The 20,694-nt window shown below is 28.7% G+C and overlaps 1 protein-coding gene across 1 annotated transcript; it reads right to left on the bottom strand.

Moving 5' to 3' along the window:
* Positions 1-692: 692 nt before the first annotated feature.
* Positions 693-19,495, bottom strand: LOC111640753 (glutamate decarboxylase-like). Its single transcript, XM_023386804.1, has 14 exons — positions 19,340-19,495; positions 13,329-13,565; positions 4,698-4,788; positions 3,787-3,893; positions 3,558-3,673; positions 2,739-2,818; positions 2,490-2,661; positions 2,248-2,312; positions 2,094-2,172; positions 1,798-1,947; positions 1,669-1,718; positions 1,346-1,403; positions 1,174-1,263; positions 693-1,099 (listed from the first exon to the last, which is right to left on the bottom strand). The coding sequence occupies exons 1-14, from the start codon at positions 19,395-19,397 to the stop codon at positions 926-928; spliced, it is 1,527 nt and encodes a 508-aa protein (XP_023242572.1). The 5' UTR covers positions 19,398-19,495; the 3' UTR covers positions 693-925.
* Positions 19,496-20,694: the final 1,199 nt, after the last annotated feature.

Genomic DNA, 20,694 nt, shown 5'->3' with positions numbered 1-20,694 from the left:
ATCTTCACATTATACAATCGCATGACCATCATTGATATGTATCCTTTTTCCCCTTTTAAAACTCTTATGTAACCTTAACAATTAACATTCCAACAAAAAACAATGCCAATCAATAACGTGAATTTGAAACAATTAATAATAATTATTTCTCCATCACCCTATTGCTGCTATCTATATGTCTAATATTTCTATATTGTCATATATATCACCTTTTCCACAATAAAATACTAAGTCTCTTGATTATACATTAGAATCAAAATTCAACAGACATATTAATGTTCTCTGTTCAACAATTCGTAACACTCAATAATATATNTATAACATAAAATGTGCAAAAAATTCAATTCAATAAAAATATATTTAAATTTGTTAATAATATATTTTTTTTTATTATTTGTAGAGAAAAAAAAACTCGGTCTTCACTCGTCCTCTTAATTTGAAAGCCTCATAATTAACTATAAACTATTGGACTTGCAGGACCATTATCATTTATAAGGAGTGGAAGTAAATTTACCTAAAGACAACTTCCTCTCTCTCGTGTCCTGCTTTCCAATAAATAACACATACTCTACACACATCACGGGTTGGATTTAATGGAGAAGGTAAAAGAAAATTTGGCTAACAATCTCACATCTATACAGGCACACATTTGGACACTCATCTAAAATGCCTTTGATCTTGTTTAAACAAGAGGCATAACTACGTTTTGGAAGACGTTGGATTTAGGAGGACCGTTCAACAGTCTTCTCCGAAGAAACAAAAATATTTATTTAGTTTTTTTTTTTTAAATTCCCATCACGTATAATATAATTTTTATTGCTGCCCTAAATTGTCACGATATTTTTAAAACACGACACTGCTTTATATAATTATTATTATCATTATTATTTTCTTTGAAACGATAGTTTCTATTGGCTACAGGCTGTTACAGATCTTGACCAAGACGATCCATTTCGTTCAATAGGAAGTCGATGTCATCTTCTGTGACTCCTGGATTGGAGATAATATTCCGAAAGAAATTCGGTTTATCTCCGAGTGGCTGGTAACCTACCATAAGAGTGCCTGCATCCATCATCTTTCCTTTCAGAACAGCAGTTATCTATGAATATAATACAAAATCCTGTTTAGCTGTTATATCTAATCAAAGTTACAGAAATTGACTGTAGGGCTTACTTTTCCCAACTTCTGTTCACGTTCTTTGCTATGCGGCACCTTTCTTAAACTGGGAGGGATGTACCAGAAGCAAACATTAGTGCATTCAGGCTGTAAAACAAAGTAAAGTTTTATTTTTTCAGAAGATTATTAATTAAAAACACACAAAAATATGAATAAAAATTTAACTAACTTCTTCCCAAATGAGGTAGAATTTGTCTTTTTTTTCTTTAAGTTTTTTCACCATGTAACTATGGAAAATAAACGTTATTGAAATTGTGTTTCATTTGTTTAGATGTGTACAAGTCGACCCCCCTATAACACTGTTAATTTTTCCGTTTTATATGAATTCCATGTTGTACGAGTCACTTAGATTTTACAAATATGTGAGCCGTTCACAGCCTGGCACACGTATTTGTAAAATCTAAATGACTCGTACAACATGGAATTCATATAAAACAGAATAATCAACAGTGTTATAGGGGGGTCGACTTGTATTTTATGAACTCAACTTACTCAGTCATGGCAAACAAATAGTCAATGTGTCGTTCGTATCCTTTTTCTCCCTGTTATAAATAAATTTTTTTACTGTTAAATCCGGAGATTACTCTTATTCATTTTTTTTAAAAATAAATTTTAATCTACCTTCGATCGCCACATTAACCACAATTTAAATATATCGTTATGTCTTCCGCATTGAATGACTTTGTCTCCTGTATCATATGTCACATCGTAATGTTTATCTTGTTGGAAGAGATAATCTGCACACATCTGATTACAGCTTATAAGTAGACCCTATAAATATTAAAATATTATAAAGTTTTCTTTATAAAAAATATCTTTATGCTCTAATTTGCTCCTCAGTCAAAATATACTGTACATATTATTAAATAGGCCTAGAATAAATAAATTTTTAATGATTTTTTTTTTATTATACTTACGTCGTCTTTAAAATGAACAGTAGAACATTGCAAAAGCGATCCCATCAATTTATGCGGATTCCAAGTTACAGACCGAGCTCTGAAATAAATCAATTTATAGTTTTTTAAATCTTAAAAAAGAAAAACTAAGTTAGACTGTTAAAATTTATATTACCTTTCTATTCCATCCAGTCTACGTCTATATTTTTTGGAAAGCAAACAGCCACCTCCCCAAGCAGCCTTAAAAAATATATTAAAAAAAAAACTTTGGTTGGTTTATTAGTTATTAAACCGATCATTCTGTAGATAAAATGATTTCACGCTTCAAGGGAGCGAAACTACCATAAAATAAAGCATATGAAAAGTTAAGAATTTGAAAGAAGTTTAAAAAAAAAAATAAGTAGAGATTATAATTACATCAACATGAAGCCACATTCCATATTTTTCACATATATCAGCTAAAGGATGGATGGGATCAAAGGCCCCTAAAACTGTTGTTCCACTGGTACAATTGACGAAGAATGGATAATGACCCTTGGCTTTCGATTCTCGAACCAGTCTCTCCAGTTCCGATGGTATCATTCTACCTCTAATGAATTTAAATATACAAAATTACTTTAAATGTTAAATTAATTTAATATTTGAAAGTTAATTCGTCGAATTTACCTATCGTCGCAAGGTACTTCTATAACATTATCCGTTCCCAAGCCCATGACCATTCCTGAACCTTTCATGGAATAATGACTCTGAAAAATCGAAATGCTTTTACTGACTCAAATTCAGTTTGGATCTACTTAAATTTCAAACTTTACTGCAAAAATGTGAAGTTGAGTAATATCAGTCAAGCGAAAATATATTGTTAGAAAGATTTAGAAGTTAGAAAAGTTACTATAAATGTCAAGATGCTTTATATCATATCGATTTGTCTCAGTAAATGTAAAATTCTTCTAAAATTAATAAAAACCTGTATATCTATCATCGTTGATACGTTGTCTAAAGCAATCTTATTCTTATTCCTAACAATTAAAACGAGAACAAGAGACAATTCAAAGTAGAAATTCAAATTTTTCGTTAAATCTAAAGCACTGGGCATATTTTAAAAAAATTCTATAGAAAATCTTAATTAAATGCTTATTATATTATTTTAATGGGCAGTTGGGCATCGTTCGTTGGTGTTTTTACCAATTAACGGAAACGTTTGTCCACCAAGCGAAGAAGCGTTAAACGAAGCTAATATGACACGATCTATCCATCATTGTATTGGTCAAACGTGCTTTGTCCAGTTTAATGTGTAGAAAAAATAAAAAAGAAAATTAATTAATTCGAATTTCTTTTTAAATTAAAAAAATATATATATATATATCAGACTTATGACTAAAGTTTTTAATAGTAACAATGAGGGGAGGGGGGAATGTGAAAACACAACGAGCGACGTTCAATTAAAAGTTTACGTTTACATCAAAATAATTAATAATTATAACTTACGTGCTCGGAAGTATACATGACTAATTGCGGAAGATTTTTTAATCCTTTTTCTTTATAATTAGGGAATAATTTATGTCGAGCACAGAGTACCGCATAAAGATTAGATATAGCACCGCCTTAATATTAATAGGAAGCATATATTAATATATATTATGGTATTAAAAATATTTTAAAATAATATATACGTTCCTTATAATGTTCTTCCTTATTAGTTAAATGTCTTACTAACCTGGTGCAAGAATGCTATCACCTTCTTTCCAGCCTATAAGGTCTCTCATTTTTTTTAAAGTCACTTGTTCCATCAGAATGAATACAGGAGCAATTTCGTACGTGAACCTAAAATTTAATGACATCGGGACGATATTTTATTGCATTTTTCAAGTAAAACCAACTGCTGGCTCTCTCTATTATACGTTTATAATAGTTATTTTTAATAGCAATTGTAGGTCGACCCCCCTATAACACTGGTGATTTTTCCGTTTTATATGAATTCCATGTTGTACGAGCTACTTAGATTTTACAAATACGTGAGCCGTTCACAGCCCAGCACACTTATTTGTAAAATCTAAGTGACTCGTACAACATGAAATTCATATAAAACGGAAAAATCACCAGTGTTATGGGGGTCGACTGTATATATTAATTAATTAATTATAAATATTTATGACTTATAAACAATTTTAAATCAAAGTTTCGATAGGAGAGATCAAATAGGATATTTGTCTCTCTGGATTGCTATCAATTAGGGCACTTACAAAGCATATCCTTTAATAAATTGTATCAATTTTATTTAGTTTTTCGAATTATAATCTATATATTATTAGAAAGAATTTGAAAGAAAAATAATTTTAGATTTAGATAAATATTTTTTTTAACATAAAGATTTATAGGCCTATATATTTTCTGATAAAAATATAAATTTATAAGATCCGTAATATAATTATAAATAGGATAAATTTCTTAAATAAATTAAAACTAACTCCATAAAATTTAAATATATTATATGCTAATGAATAATTCTTTTCTATTTGACAATATAAAATCATACTTTAGTACTACAGATTGGTTTTTCAAAGCCAACAAAGTGCAGGAAAATATAGATTGCTTATACTTAATATATAACATATTTTAGTTACTTACATGTTTGTATTTGCTGTTGCTGTAAGCCATTCTCCAGCCATAGAAATAATATCTAATCCGCATGATAGTTGATTAAAATAATGAGGGTGAGCTAGAAAGAAATCATAAGTTTTAAAATATCAAAGAAGCAGCAAATTGGAGAGCGAAAACAGATGCGGTTATCTAAAAAGTTTTGTGAGTTATACGTAAAAAAATTCTTGTAATTGTTTTCTTTTCCTGTTATATTTATAATAATTTTTTTTCTTGTTTTATAAATTGATTTTTACAAATGAAAACTGTCTGAAGAAAAAGAAAGAGCTTAACAAAACCATGTAAATCCCCGTATCGACTCGAATTATTCTTTTCATTCTCCCTGCAGACTTTTCTAACAGCAAGGGAACGTTATCACTAGCTTGCAGTCCCTATTCTTTTTTTTCTTTCTCTCTCTCTCTCTCTTTACCGAAATATCTAGCATAACTCAGATATTAACCGCGGAAACGTTTTGTTATTGTACTCTTATGCTTATGTGTCACCTTTTTCTTGCTCGAGGAAAACAATAATTCATATTTTTTAGATGTTTCGCGTGTTACAAAACGTGCGAAATATCCCAAAATATGAATTACTTTCTGAAAAGTTATTTTTAGTGCGAATTACACAAGATAATTAGTTGACATTAAAACAAATTTTCTAGAATATCATACAAACCTTTATTAGAATACTGCACATTCCAGCGATATTATGTAACACATGCTTCGATTGTTTTAACACGTGCCACATGGGCTGAGTCACCTGACTCCTTGCACGTGACTACCCTAAATCCAACGACAACAGATCCAATCCACTCTTGCTCAGCTGCCGCAATTTGGATACGTTCCAGTGATTTTGATATCGCATTATTAAAAGAACAAGAGGGAGAAGAAGGATGCTAGTGACAAATTAAATCGATAGAACGGAATATATACATCGTTTGTTATTCCTACGTATTAAAAATACAAAAATACATAAAAGGGAAAGCAAAAGAACAATAAAATAAAAGTTTAATTGAAGTTCTCTGTCTACAGATTTGGAGGGAATGGTTCGGTCACCTGTTGGTACTCAAGCTTAAAGCCAGTTTGACATTGAAGTTCCATTTGTGTCATCTGGCAAATTTCCGATTGATCGGGCTGTCTGATAAGTGTCAGAGGTAAAAATTTTATAATAATTAGCTTTGTCTTACAAAGAAAAAAAAAGAAAGAATTTTTTTTATTTCATCAATAATTACAGGAGGGAAAAAAACTATTAAATTTCCTCATTTGTTTTCTAAATCAACTGATTTAAAATGTATACTGTCAGAAGTCACTGCTGTGATTGCAATTATGTTTAGTAATATCTTCATTTGGTTTATTATGGAAAGTTTCGTATGTATCAGCTTGAAATTAGCCAAATGGATTCAACAGAATGTCGGGAGTGAGTCAGAAAATTGACAGACGGCACAGCAACATTACGTGATCGACAGTGCGTTTCCACAGTTTTAATTGATTTAGATTGTCGTTCTACGCGTTGGATTGACACATGGGAGAAGCAGGAAAAGTTAGGAATAAAACTTTTCTTTCTCAGAATCAAAACTTAAATTTATATATAAACTTTTTCTTTCTTTCTTTTTTTTTTAACTTTCTATTTAGAAAGATGAGTCAGTTTAGGCCAATCGTCGAATCGCGAACCAATCAAGTGACACAACTGCAATCGCTTCCAATTACTCATCTGCCTGCCAAAATCCATTGTCCGGCTAGCTTTACGTTCCGAGATATTGTAGGAGGAGTGAGCTACAATTACTCTTCACCTCGCCACAAATTAGGTTTACAAATTAAATTTCCTTGCTTCCTGACACTAAATCAATGACTCGTATGCAGGAATTCCAATTTAAAAATATGTCATATAAGAGTCGGAAAATATTTCCTACGGTCGTTTCATTTCTTCCATGTATAATTTAACTGCTGTATACTTAATTCTCATCTATGCGGTAATAATAACAGACAGAAGATTTAAATGCTCTGTGAAGTAAATATATTCGAATGGTTTAAGGCTAAGCTAACGGTGTAAGGATCAATTCTGGAGTTCCAGAAATTCCAACGTTATCTGTTCCTATCAGAAGGACAAGCTAAAATCAATGTTCCTTCACCCGTAACATATGGCTGGCTGTGATTATAGGCGAGCTCCTCTGCATCATCGCTCAAACCTATCTAGGGATTCGTATACTTTTATGGATTATCCACAGGGAAGAAATGGCGCTGTACCATATAATTTCGATTTCTTCGATATCGTTTTGTTCATTTAACCATGTTCAAATTATTATAGTTAATTTTAAAATACATGCCACGTCATTTTATGCAATTTATTTCTCCCTTTAGAATAATTTGAAAGTTTAAAGAGTTGATTAAAAAGTATAAATAACATGTAACGTATGAATATGATTTATGGAAAATCTAGAATAGTTGCGACATTAACGGTAGCAGTTACATTACTTTTTGAAGCGTGTGATGTTCTTTATCGGCCAAACTGATGGCGTAAACGCAACAGCCATTTGGCTACAGCATTGTAATTATTTGCTACTTATTCCGCCCCGTCAGTTTCCAATGCTGCATCCGTTGTCTCGGAAACCGCTCTTCTCTTTCGATTATGACGTCAACCGTTTGGAAGTTAAACTTGTACAAAAAAAAAAAAAGAGAGAAACTAAAGTGTAATTTGAAAAATAATTATCCCGAAGAGTGCTTCGGGCTGATCATACAACAAACAACATAAACCTATGACCCGAAATGAGCTAAATATACCGTTAGGCAATATATTGTCTCGATGAGCAATAATCCACAGTGGCTCGAGGGAAAATGAGACTCTTATTCCAAACGTTTAGTACAGATAAGGCATAGAAACTAGTCTATGTAAACATTAAGCGCTTATAGATATCTACAGCAGTAATAAAGATAACTTCTGGACATTTGAACTACGATATCTAGAAACTAAAAATATATATACACATTTACAATAAATAATACCAATAGTTTAATATAACTTTAAAGCATTAAATAAAAAAAAAATAAATCATTTATTTAGATAAACAATGTTAAATGTTATCTATAGAATTAAAAGAAACATTGTTAAGTAATAATTGCGCAACGTGATTACTTATTTCCGAAATAATTTACAAAGTTATAAGTATTAAAAGTAATTATAAAAATATGCATAATAGAATTAANTAATTCGGAAGTGGAATTACATAAAACATGAAATATATCTTACTAGAAACAAGAATGGAAATATTATTTACTAACTTAGACTAACAAGAGTTGAATACAAATACAGTAAAACCTGTGTAAACCGTACCGTATCGAATATTTTCCCGGTTTGAAAGGTTTTCGTTTTATTAAGGTTTCATTTTGTATAGGTTTTATTGTAGGCCTACTGTACTTTTTATAAAGAGTGAAGAGATAAATTTTCTTCCGTAAAATAAACTTTCATAAGATTGTATTTTATTTAGATACATTTGACGTAAATTTTTTACGTTAAATCATTTAATTTTTGTGAACATTTGAAGTTAATAAATGCTAGATGCGATGGATTGAAAGTGAATAAAGTTGTTTTTAATTTGGTGATTACGTTATTTGTTTAATTATCGTGTTTTTCGGCGGATAAGGTGCGTATTATACGCCGGCATATATGGTACAGTAGATCCCCCCTATAACACTGTAGATAATTCCGTGTTATATAAATTCCATGTTGTACGAGTCACTTAGCTTTTACAAATACGTGTGCCGGGCTGTGAACGGTTCACGTATTTGTAAAATCTAAGTGACTCGTACAACATGGAATTTATATAACACGGAATTATCTACAGTGTTATAGGGGGGATCTACTGTACCATATATGCCGGCGTATAATACGCACCTTATCCGCCGAAAAACACGATAATTAAACAAATAACGTAATCACCAAATTAAAAACAACTTTATTCACTTTCAATCCATCGCATCTAGCATTTATTAACTTCAAATGTTCACAAAAATTAAATGATTTAACGTAAAAAATTTACGTCAAATGTATCTAAATAAAATACAATCTTATGATTATCAATACATTGAAAGTTTATTTTACGGAAGAAAATTTATCTCTTCACTCTTTATAAAAAGTACAGTAGGCCTACAGTAAAACCTATACAAAACGAAACCTTAATAAAACGAAAACCTTTCAAACCGGAAAAATATTCGATACGGTACGGTTTACACAGGTTTTACTGTATTTGTATTCAACTGTTGTTAGTCTAAGTTAGTAAATAATATTTCCATTCTTGTTTCTAGTAAGATATATTTCATGTTTTATGTAATTCCACTTCCGAATTAAGATTAGTCCTTTACTGTACTTGACAGAAATTCACACAAGTCGTAAACAAGTGATAAATTATATATTTTCCATATTATTTATAACTATATTTTAAGCTGTAAGTGACATCCTATTAGTTTTAATACGAAAAAAATTTAAAAAAAAATACTGGGATCAATTCCAAAAATAGATCAATGAAAGGAAATCTAACTGTAATGAATGCGGCAGTTTAATGCTGCACCATTCGTGCTATACTTTTTTTTTTTCTTTCTTTTCTAGAATAATGACTTTTCAACGTTAATGTCAGGAATTGCTTCTCTTGTTCCAATTTCGATAGCGTCAGTCGGAATTGATTGATGTCGATTCCGGGCGACAGATGGAGCTAGTGACAGCTGTCCTTGTCAGCTAGACACGCCTTTTGTAGCCTAGCTTTTAGATCTTTTCTCCTTGCAGTGATTCTCATTTTCTTTCTTTGCAGTCTATTGAACATTGAATGGAAGTAATTAGTGTAATCGGCGGAAAGAATACCGGTTTGTTTTGTTTAAGCTTTTTCAGAAATTGACAAAATGTAGTCAAACTAACACAAAGTTCTAGTGTTTTTTTTGAAATTTATCAAATTTAATCCACTTCTATGTTATTTCTAGAAAAATTCAATTGAAAAACCTGAGATAGGTTTATGTATATACAAGTCGACCCCCCTATAACACTGTTGATAATTCCGTTTTATATGAATTCCATGTTGTACGAGTCACTTAGATTTTACAAATACGCGAGTCGTTCACAGCCCGGCATACATATTTGTAAAATCTAAGTGACTCGTACAACATGGAATTCATATAAAACGGAATTATCAACAGTGTTATAGGGGGTCGACTGTAAAGAAATTCACTTCACATTTATAACTATTGTTACAAATTACAAATTATTACATGATTACAAAGGTTTAGATCAAAAATACTACCTACGATTTTTTATTTCTTTAACTTTTTGTGGTGTAATGTAATAATTTCGGTTGAAAATGCAAACATAACGCAAATACCGGCTGACTAAATGATGCTATTAACGATTTGTTTGCTGCTGGGGTTATCCCCATTATTTTCAATCTTGGTTTACAAGATTGTAATAGCAATTACAAAATGCATATTTCCAAACTGGCTATCACTATGCACGATGACGTACTGAGCGCGTGGCACGGGAGATAGGGAGATAAACAGATAACAATTAGGCTACTCGTGTCCAGAAGAAGCAGGGCATGTCACAAACCTCTACAGAAATCGTTTGTCATACTTTCGCCCGATCTCCAACAATTAAGCTTATCTAGAAGTTAAAGTCGGAGCATGCCTAGAGAGACAAATTCGCTCCGTCGAGCGGAACGTTTATTTCACGCTCTGGCTAACTTTACAGGAATACGGGGATAGAATATAGCAAAATATGTAAATTCTCTATTTTAAAATTATTTCTTTTATGTAAGATTGAATAATATTCTCAAAAAAATCTAAAAAAAATAGAAGTGTTTATATTAGTAACAGATTCTTAACTGGAATACTGTTATAATAGATAAAATACTTTATAGGGTGTTTAGAAAATTTAACACCTTATTTTCTATGTACATTAAAGTTCGATAACATTTAATAAATCAGATGAAATTTAATATAGTAATGAGGGTGGGAAATATTTAATGCTAAATTTTAGAAGACATTTTTTTTTTATCACTTACAAGGCTCTGTAACAATAGCTAATTGTAGATAATAAAGATAATATTTACGATATAGACTACATAAAAACTAAAAGAGTAGGCCTGCTCTTAGAGGCGTATGATATAGTGAAGTTGACTGATAGAAAAGTTCTCGTTTTAAGACGTGGAAGTAACTACGAAACGAACAAATCCATTATATCCCTCTAAGCTTAATCCCCTTGGCAAATTACACCGGGGACTGAAATCTGAGCTGTTTTGATTTTTGGCCCGCTACTCTCAGAGGGATTGTTATTAGTGGAAACAAACGAGATGGTTTAGTGTAAGAGTGATGGCGTCAGCACCCGCGAAATTGGACATAATTGGCCCATAAATAACAGTTCTTCTGGTTGCCGTCAAGAGCATCCCCGTTACCTAGCAACGGGGCCACCCGTTATTAAATCTGTCCCCTCTGCTCCTCCTATATGTAGCCTTTGTCTATTTTTATGAATCGTACCCAGATAGGTCATACGGCTACTGTGTGAAACCAAATGCGAAACTCGTGTCCCGCATTCTATTTCATCCAGTGTTGAATTTAAAAATTTCAATTAAATAATATTAACGGAATGGAATTNATATTAAATATTGCTTTTATTTTCTTTAATATAATATTGCAGCTTTTATTTGTGTCTCAGGTATGATATTAAATATTGCTTTTATTTTCTTTAATATAATATTGCAGCTTTTATTTGTGTCTCAGGTATGATATTAAATATTGCTTTTATTTTCTTTAATATAATATTGCAGCTTTTATTTGTGTCTCAGGTATGATATTAAATATTGCTTTTATTTTCTTTAATATAATATTGCAGCTTTTATTTGTGTCTCAGGTATGATATTAAATATTGCTTTTATTTTCTTTAATATAATATTGCAGCTTTTATTTGTGTCTCAGGTATGATATTAAATATTGCTTTTATTTTCTTTAATATAATATTGCAGCTTTTATTTGTGTCTCAGGTATGATATTAAATATTGCTTTTATTTTCTTTAATATAATATTGCAGCTTTTATTTGTGTCTCAGGTATGATATTAAATATTGCTTTTATTTTCTTTAATATAATATTGCAGCTTTTATTTGTGTCTCAGGTATGATATTAAATATTGCTTTTATTTTCTTTAATATAATATTGCAGCTTTTATTTGTGTCTCAGGTATGATATTAAATATTGCTTTTATTTTCTTTAATATAATATTGCAGCTTTTATTTGTGTCTCAGGTATGATATTAAATATTGCTTTTATTTTCTTTAATATAATATTGCAGCTTTTATTTGTGTCTCAGGTATGATATTAAATATTGCTTTTATTTTCTTTAATATAATATTGCAGCTTTTATTTGTGTCTCAGGTATGATATTAAATATTGCTTTTATTTTCTTTAATATAATATTGCAGCTTTTATTTGTGTCTCAGGTATGATATTAAATATTGCTTTTATTTTCTTTAATATAATATTGCAGCTTTTATTTGTGTCTCAGGTATGATATTAAATATTGCTTTTATTTTCTTTAATATAATATTGCAGCTTTTATTTGTGTCTCAGGTATGATATTAAATATTGCTTTTATTTTCTTTAATATAATATTGCAGCTTTTATTTGTGTCTCAGGTATGATATTAAATATTGCTTTTATTTTCTTTAATATAATATTGCAGCTTTTATTTGTGTCTCAGGTATGATATTAAATATTGCTTTTATTTTCTTTAATATAATATTGCAGCTTTTATTTGTGTCTCAGGTATGATATTAAATATTGCTTTTATTTTCTTTAATATAATATTGCAGCTTTTATTTGTGTCTCAGGTATGATATTAAATATTGCTTTTATTTTCTTTAATATAATATTGCAGCTTTTATTTGTGTCTCAGGTATGATATTAAATATTGCTTTTATTTTCTTTAATATAATATTGCAGCTTTTATTTGTGTCTCAGGTATGATATTAAATATTGCTTTTATTTTCTTTAATATAATATTGCAGCTTTTATTTGTGTCTCAGGTATGATATTAAATATTGCTTTTATTTTCTTTAATATAATATTGCAGCTTTTATTTGTGTCTCAGGTATGATATTAAATATTGCTTTTATTTTCTTTAATATAATATTGCAGCTTTTATTTGTGTCTCAGGTATGATATTGAATATTGCATTTTTATTAATAAAAAAATATTTTAATTAATATATTTGAAATTAAGACTATGTTCTTAAATTTCATTTTTTAATAGTATTTTTATTTAATATATTGAAGAATTTTATAAATGGTTAGCTACATTTATGTATAATGTAATTACTGCATTGACAGAATTGAATGAAAGTGTTTTTTTTTTATATATCAGAAAACACCATTCAGTTAAGATTCATCACCTAACTATATAATAGTCTTACACAAAATATTATAAAGAAATAATTGTAGCAGTCTACTCCAATATACTGTTAAAACATGTATCAAAATAATTTATATTATAAGATTAATTTTAAAAATAAATAATCTTCACACAAAGTTTTCTCTATTGCTAAAATATATCTCATGTACTATAACTATTCTTATACTAGACATTAAATATCTTACCTGTTTTCACCTGATATTTGAGTGTGTCTTTACAATCGACTAAAAGCTGATCCAAATTTTGGGGTTCTTCGGGAATCCTCAGATCTAAGACTTCCCTCAACTGATTTACATGATGAAAATCTAAGACTTTATTGGATCTGTCATTGGATTTTCGAAGAAAATCGATCAGAATATCAACAACTCGAAGCAAAAATTCCCTGGTTACCCCGTATGCATCTCTATCGTGAGGATACAGATCTAAAAAAATATTTTTAAAAAAATTGTTTTTTATGAATATGGTTGTTTTTTTAATTTTATTTGTTTATTTTTTTTTTAAATAATATGAATATAAACTGTAATGCTTAGAATATATACAGTATAAATGTATTTTTAAAATGTTTATTTAGTTATATTTACACTGAAAGTCAAATTCCTATAGTGTAGAATATAAATATTTTCTTAATGGTGTTTCAGAAAGGTGATTATTTAAATTCAACAAATTGCTTCCTAATTGTTTTGTTGCCTGCTTTATGAAAAGTACCATTGGTTAATATTTAATTACTGAATAAACATAAGAACTTCATTTGCTAAATTTTAGTTTTCAGATTCATCTAGCATAAAAATATTATCAATTTTTCTATTTTTAAGAGTAGAGAAAGATTTTGTTGTAGTGTCGAAATTGATACGCTCTATCATACGTGAGTGATCCTCTATTACTACATTTATTTCTTTTATTCAAGACGATGTTGTAGTTAACGATACTATTATTTATTAATTACAATATGCAGATACTATAGTCCTATTAACCCCCAAAAATAAATTTAATTAATTATTATTATTATAATGAACATAAATTAAAAATTAGTTCAGATAAATCTTATATAATCACCGTTTGAAAGAGTAACCTAAGAGTCTTATGAAAATGTCACGCATAATTTTCAAAATCATTTATCTTTCTATAATTATCTTTTAAAATGTAAAAAATAAGAAAAAAAATTTAAAAATTTTGATTAATAATTTAATAAATTATAATTTAGTTCTTAAATTACAAGCGTAATTTGATAATGATATTGCTACTTTGTTGTGTTTAGATTGTATAGCCTATATAAAATCGAATATAACTAAACATTATTGATAATAAAAGTATTTTAATTATAAAGAAAAATATCAGATTATGTTCTAAAACATAAAATTAACATATAGGCTATATTTTTATAGATTAGATCAATTAATTTTGCTAAATAATTAAAGATAGATGAAATTATATACAGTACTATACTTTGATTTTAATTGAAATATCATACAGATTCAAGAAGAAACAAGTACAGTATTAAAAAAATTAATTTACATGTTATTTTAATTTCATATGACACCAGTTTTATTTGATTCTACAAAAAGAAAAAAAAATGTCTAAATCTCATTAGTTCAGGAACAACTTAGATCTAAAAATCCCTTTAAAAAGTCTAATAGTACTTTGAAGATTCCTATATATGTATTTGTATGTTTGTATACTATATTAGGGTATTAGGCCGGCCTATTAATATAACGCACAGGACTATAAAAGATCAGCGCTGCACCAAAGGATCGCTTCAGTCTACAAGCTGCTTTCCGTTAGCTGAGCGCTTAAGTGATTCATACATTTATAAGTGGCGAGGATTAAACTCGCTCTATGAGGAAAGCGACTTCTATATATATATATATAAAACATATACACACTAAAACAAACAATGTTCTCTATAATCTCGTTGCGATTCTATCAATATATTTTTAGGAAAATAAGCGCAAATATTACTACTGTAGATATCTTTTGAACGTTTGCAGGCCATCTAAAAACTGGTCTGAGAACTACAATTTAGGAAAAGCTTCGTTAAACTATTTCATATAATCAAAGAGACTTAGACCCTGTTTAAAATCTGTGGCTGATCACGATGGTTACAATATTTTTTTATTTTTCTTTGAGGCAAATCATAGCGATCTTTCTAGACATATTCTTATAAGTTAGTATAGAACAGTCTTCTTATAACGTTGGTTTAAAATTATTTTAAGTTACCCCACAAATAATTGCTGTATATTTACAAAAATAAATTGAGAAAAACTATTCAATGAAGTTATACAACGAATTTATTCAATTATTTCATTAGGGATGCGCATTATTGAAAAAAAAACACATCGTTATAAATAGTATAAAGATGAATTGTTAGATTTTTATTTGATTTATGAATATTACGAAAATATGTAATAATATTATATAAAATACACTTTATTTTTATGTAAAAGATTATGTCAAATAGCCAGTTGTATGAGACTAATTTCACGAAGAAATGTGACATTAATCATCATACTTTACCTAAAAACATTCAAATTGTATTATAATTTTTACCATTATAAATTTTATTGTAAATAGACTTAAATATAAACCGATTATTCTAATATATTTTTATGAAATTATATAAAACATTAAACTCTTTTTAGAAAATAAATATAGGCCTATTAATGAAACAATAAGTATTAAAATGTATGAAATATTAAGACTTTTATTATAAGTTTTTCAAAAGTTTAGCTCAAAAGATATGAAAAATTTAATATCACTTCTCTGTTTAAATAATAAAATTATATTAAAATTTTTAAAAGTACATTTAATAATAATGCGGAAACTTTGCATATTTTTATGTTGGAAATAATTTAAACGAAATTTGATTCATTTGATATTTTAAAAATATTATTTTTAATAAAAATGGCAAGTTTTATCGCAAGTGCAACTTAATAAGAATAATGACTGATTTATAACTTTAGCTACTGTCGCTTATTAATTAAACCAGCAGGAGTTCGTTGAAGTGTTGGGAGTGATGGTGAAGGGTCCTTTAATAAAGGATCACTCATTCTGTCATCCCAACACTTCTATAGAGAAGAGTTCCTGCTTATCCTCTTACCGCTATTCTCTAATATAAATCTGAAAGTTTAGCTAAGATATACTTGAAATAAATATGTTTTACAGTAGAAATTCAACTAAAATTAAACGTATCTTAAAATCGGAATATGGAAGAATCAATCAATTTACTGTAATCTCTCGGATTTTACTTGTCTATCCCTTCGGTTCTACTTCATTATTTATGGAGAGCTGTCATTTAATGTTGGTTTATCCCAAGGGATATATCCCTCACTACAACGACTCATCTATCCCGAAATTCTCCGATTTCTAAATGGTATCTCGTTTCATAACTACTGTTCAGTATGCTATGAAAAGTCTACTTCCAATCAGTAGTATTTAGCTTTATTGTATTCGAATAATACACGCCTAATGAGAATTTTTTTTCCTTTATTCTCATATACAAGATAAAATTAAGGTACCTTAATTTAATTTTTTTTAAATAAGAAAATCAACTTAAGCAGTATCTGTCGAAGGAATATGTTATGTATATAAAGCATGATGTCATTAACCATAGCAGGACCCAACTTCCGTTAAGTTTTATCAGCATGTAGCGGAAATTCTAACATATTTTGTGGTGTCATATATATTACTGATAGGTTGGCATTGTGTTGCAGAATTAATAGAAACTTCTGTAAGTTATGACGTGTCTTTCCGCAACATGAGCTATCGTCAGTAGTGTCACCATTTATACAAAAGGAACCTTATCAGGTGTCGTGAAAGGTGATTTACTGGCCAAGTTATTATCGAGGATGTAATTTTGACTCTCTAAATGAAATTCAGATTTATTTGAAATGTAGAAAATATTTCGAATTTTAATTAATCCACTAATTTTCTCTGGTATATACAGTGTTATTTTAAGTTTAGAAATGTGAAATTTGTTATTAATTTTATAAATTTATTGAAATAATTAATAATAAATTATTAAATAAAAAACTTATTTTAATTTTACGAACACAACTGCTCACAGAANAATAACTTAAAAAATTCTTTAAGAATTTCAAATTTTATTTTCTAACTTTTATTAAATTCTGTATTTTAATAATAAAATTAGTGACATTATTTATATCAGTACAATTAATTTTTTTTAATTATTTAATATAGAAAGATCGTGTTTGAAATTTGTAAAAATGCTAATTTTGTTTATTTACTATACATCTTTATTGTGTTTTAACTCCTCGATAGTAATACATTTAAAATAATTATCTCACCTTTGATTAATGATCAATAAATACAGAAATTTTGTATAATTATTTCTTTATAGTTAATTATTTACAGCTTTATGCTTTTTTTTTATTTATACATAAATCTTGCAGATCAGTTTTATAACACATTTGAACCTCCATTAGTCCAATATATAAGATGATGAACATGTATGAATACTTTCTTTTCAAGTTGCTTAATCTCTTGTATCGACCCCTGACCCAAAACCTCTCACCTTCTTGACAAGTGGCTTAATTAAGGTGATTTCTGGTCAGTGATTACGACCCTCTACTTCTCTCACTTTCGGATCAAATTTCCTTGCAATAATTAAAAATGAAATTAGAGAAAGTAATTTATTTATTGAAGAGAAAGGCATTCGATTATCATTATAAAAGTTGATTTGTTTTTTGAAACCGTGTCAAGTTTTATAATTGTGGCGTAGTAAACACTAGTATTGTGTTTTATTCCAAAGACACATGGCAAGTTTTCCTTTATTAGTTGAATCCATACGGTGCATTGTTTTGTACTCGTTTCGGGCTTTGCCCCTCTTCATAAAACAATGAGTACATAAGAAATATATAGACGTACAGTACGTCTATATATTGTTTATGTACTCATTGTTTTATGTAAATTCTCTACTGTAATAAGTTAAAAAATATATATATATTGTATTTTAGTTGACTGAAGAGGGGCAAAGTCCGAAACGAGTACAAAACAATGTACCGTATCGACTCAACTAATAAAAGAATTTGATGGAAAACTTGCCATGTGTCTTTGGAATAAAACACAATACTAGTGTTTACTACGCCACAATTATAAAAGTTATTTAAGGTGCAAATTTGTTAAAATTGTTTAGAATCGACCCGTCAAGAGTATTGCGCAAACTCCCCAAAATCTTGAATGACTGCATTGCAGATGTTCGACCTCAAAATCATTTCACACAATTTTTATTTCATTTTTTTTTTTCTTCTTTTTTTTTTTTAAAGAATTTTTAAAATCACAATATTAGTTTTTAAAATAAATATAAAATATAAAGAAGAATTAGAAAAGAGAGAGAACACTTTATACTCGATTTTGTACTTTAGATTATGTACTAAAAAAACGTTTATTGAGCAATATTTCTCGTGATATTTATCACAAAGAAAATTGCATTTAGAGGGGACAAAGGAGCTTTGACTGTATGCTTGATTTGTCAGAAGGTGAAGCGCGATTTACAGGCAACCTTCCTTTAAAGTTACATTGTGAAAGGATTACTTTCCTTACTGAAAAGAACACGAATAAAATAATTGTTTACTTAATAAATACCGATATCTTTCATTGTACATACATTGCACACATATTTACATAAATTAAGCGAAAATAATCTCTTAATTATTCTCGATTATTAAACAAGAAATGATAACGAAAATGTTAATTACAGTTAACAATCTAAGCTATGATTTTGTTATAAAAATTTCTTAAAATAACAATGAGTTAAACAATTACATTAACAGATATAGCGTAGGATTGTCTAGAGACTACGCTCGATTCTAACCACAAGACCACTGAAGAATTCCCTAAAGACTATTTAAGTATCGGCTTCTATTTAGGAGCTTCTATACGAGTTCCTAAACAGCGATCAGACTTGTAACGATGCTAAAAAGTTTTAGCTTTTAATAAATAAATCATAAAGAATTATTTATTCGATTATTTAGAAATAAAACTTGTAGCTTAGAAGATTGGATTTTAAATCTTGTAAAGTTGTTGCACATATTAAAAGGCCGAACAACCTGCAAATTTAAGCAAAAAACAAAAAAGAATCGTGATAGTTTAATGAAAAAAATATATTAATTTCGATTTTTTTCGTAAAGTTGATTATACTTTTGTATTTTTTTTAATAAAGACGACTAAATTAATTTGTTACCTGTATACAAAAGTGTTCCTATATCTTTGTGGCTTCCTTTCTTGTCTCCGGTCTGCATAGTGTCTTGGGGATGTTGGCTGTTGTGCTGTGTGACGGTCTTACAGGAATGGAGCCGTCTAAAGTCAGCTTCGAGATTACGCCCCCACGAACGATAATGTAGGCGGTATTTAAGAAAGACTTCTCTCGGAACGGTGAATTCCGTCCACTCCTTCTCTAATATGATCGCTGATTGGTCGCTGGCTTTCTGCCAATGGCAATATGCTCGGCTGTTACGTCATACAATAAAGGTTGAAAATGATAAAATTTTGATTTCACGTGGGATGCATGTTGCATAGGAGTTGACGTCAGGAAAAGGTAAGGGGTTTTTCCATTGTTTGCAGCTACATGAAATTACATTTACATTATTCCATTTATGTGCATAAATGCAAAAGTTTCCATTAAAAAAAATCGATTATATATATTTTATTACTGTTATATATGTTGATGAAATATAACATCAATATATATATATATATATATATATATATATAGTTTAAAATCTCTTATACTGTATCATGAATAAACCAAATTGGACTGTCCTTTCTGATATCTTATCCATGCTAGCCAATATTATTATGGATCTAGCTAACAATTATAAACATCCAAACCTTATAATTATACATTAAAGCCAAATGATTACCAAATTATATTGAGCTATATTATAGGCCTTAGGTACTGAGTTGTCTCTGATCAGCATCATAAGGAACNTATAACATGATAAAAATTTGTTAAATCTGCTCGATAGGCCTATATGGACATTATCTCGATCGAAAATACGTGATAATCTTTATAAATTATTTAAATAGAATTTTACACAAATTTCTAAATTTTTTCAAATAAATTTCGATCAATAGATAAAGAATAAAGTTGATAAAAAATAAAATTTTAGTTGTAATTTATTATTTTGGTTATTATTTTTTTTCTTAAATAAACAATAAACATTAAAGTACATTTAAACACGAACGTATAGTTTAAGTTTAAGCGATTGGAATGGGAGGAGCGAGAGACGAGATAGATACGGATGCTGGAATGTTCTGACAAGTAAATCTATAGACGTACGACGCATCTGATTGGTTCAGATAGAATAAAATATCTAGAAGGTGTGGCCTAAGAATAAGGTCGTATATATTAGAAGGATAATGTCTTGTGTTATTTTGGGAATTTATAGATTAATAATAAAAAAAAATTCCAGTTTAAAATTAATTAAAAGGCCGATAAATACATTAATTAACATTTAAAAAGTTTTTATTATTTTTTTAAAAGAATTTATAAATTTATTTTTTAAAAATACTTTCAAAAATTATTAATTAAATTTA

The sequence above is a fragment of the Centruroides sculpturatus genome, unplaced genomic scaffold (assembly GCF_000671375.1).
Source record: "Centruroides sculpturatus isolate CEXI.00-Female unplaced genomic scaffold, Cexi_2.0 scaffold1494, whole genome shotgun sequence".
Lineage (NCBI taxonomy): Eukaryota > Metazoa > Arthropoda > Arachnida > Scorpiones > Buthidae > Centruroides > Centruroides sculpturatus.
This window is presented reverse-complemented; position numbering and strand designations above follow the sequence as displayed.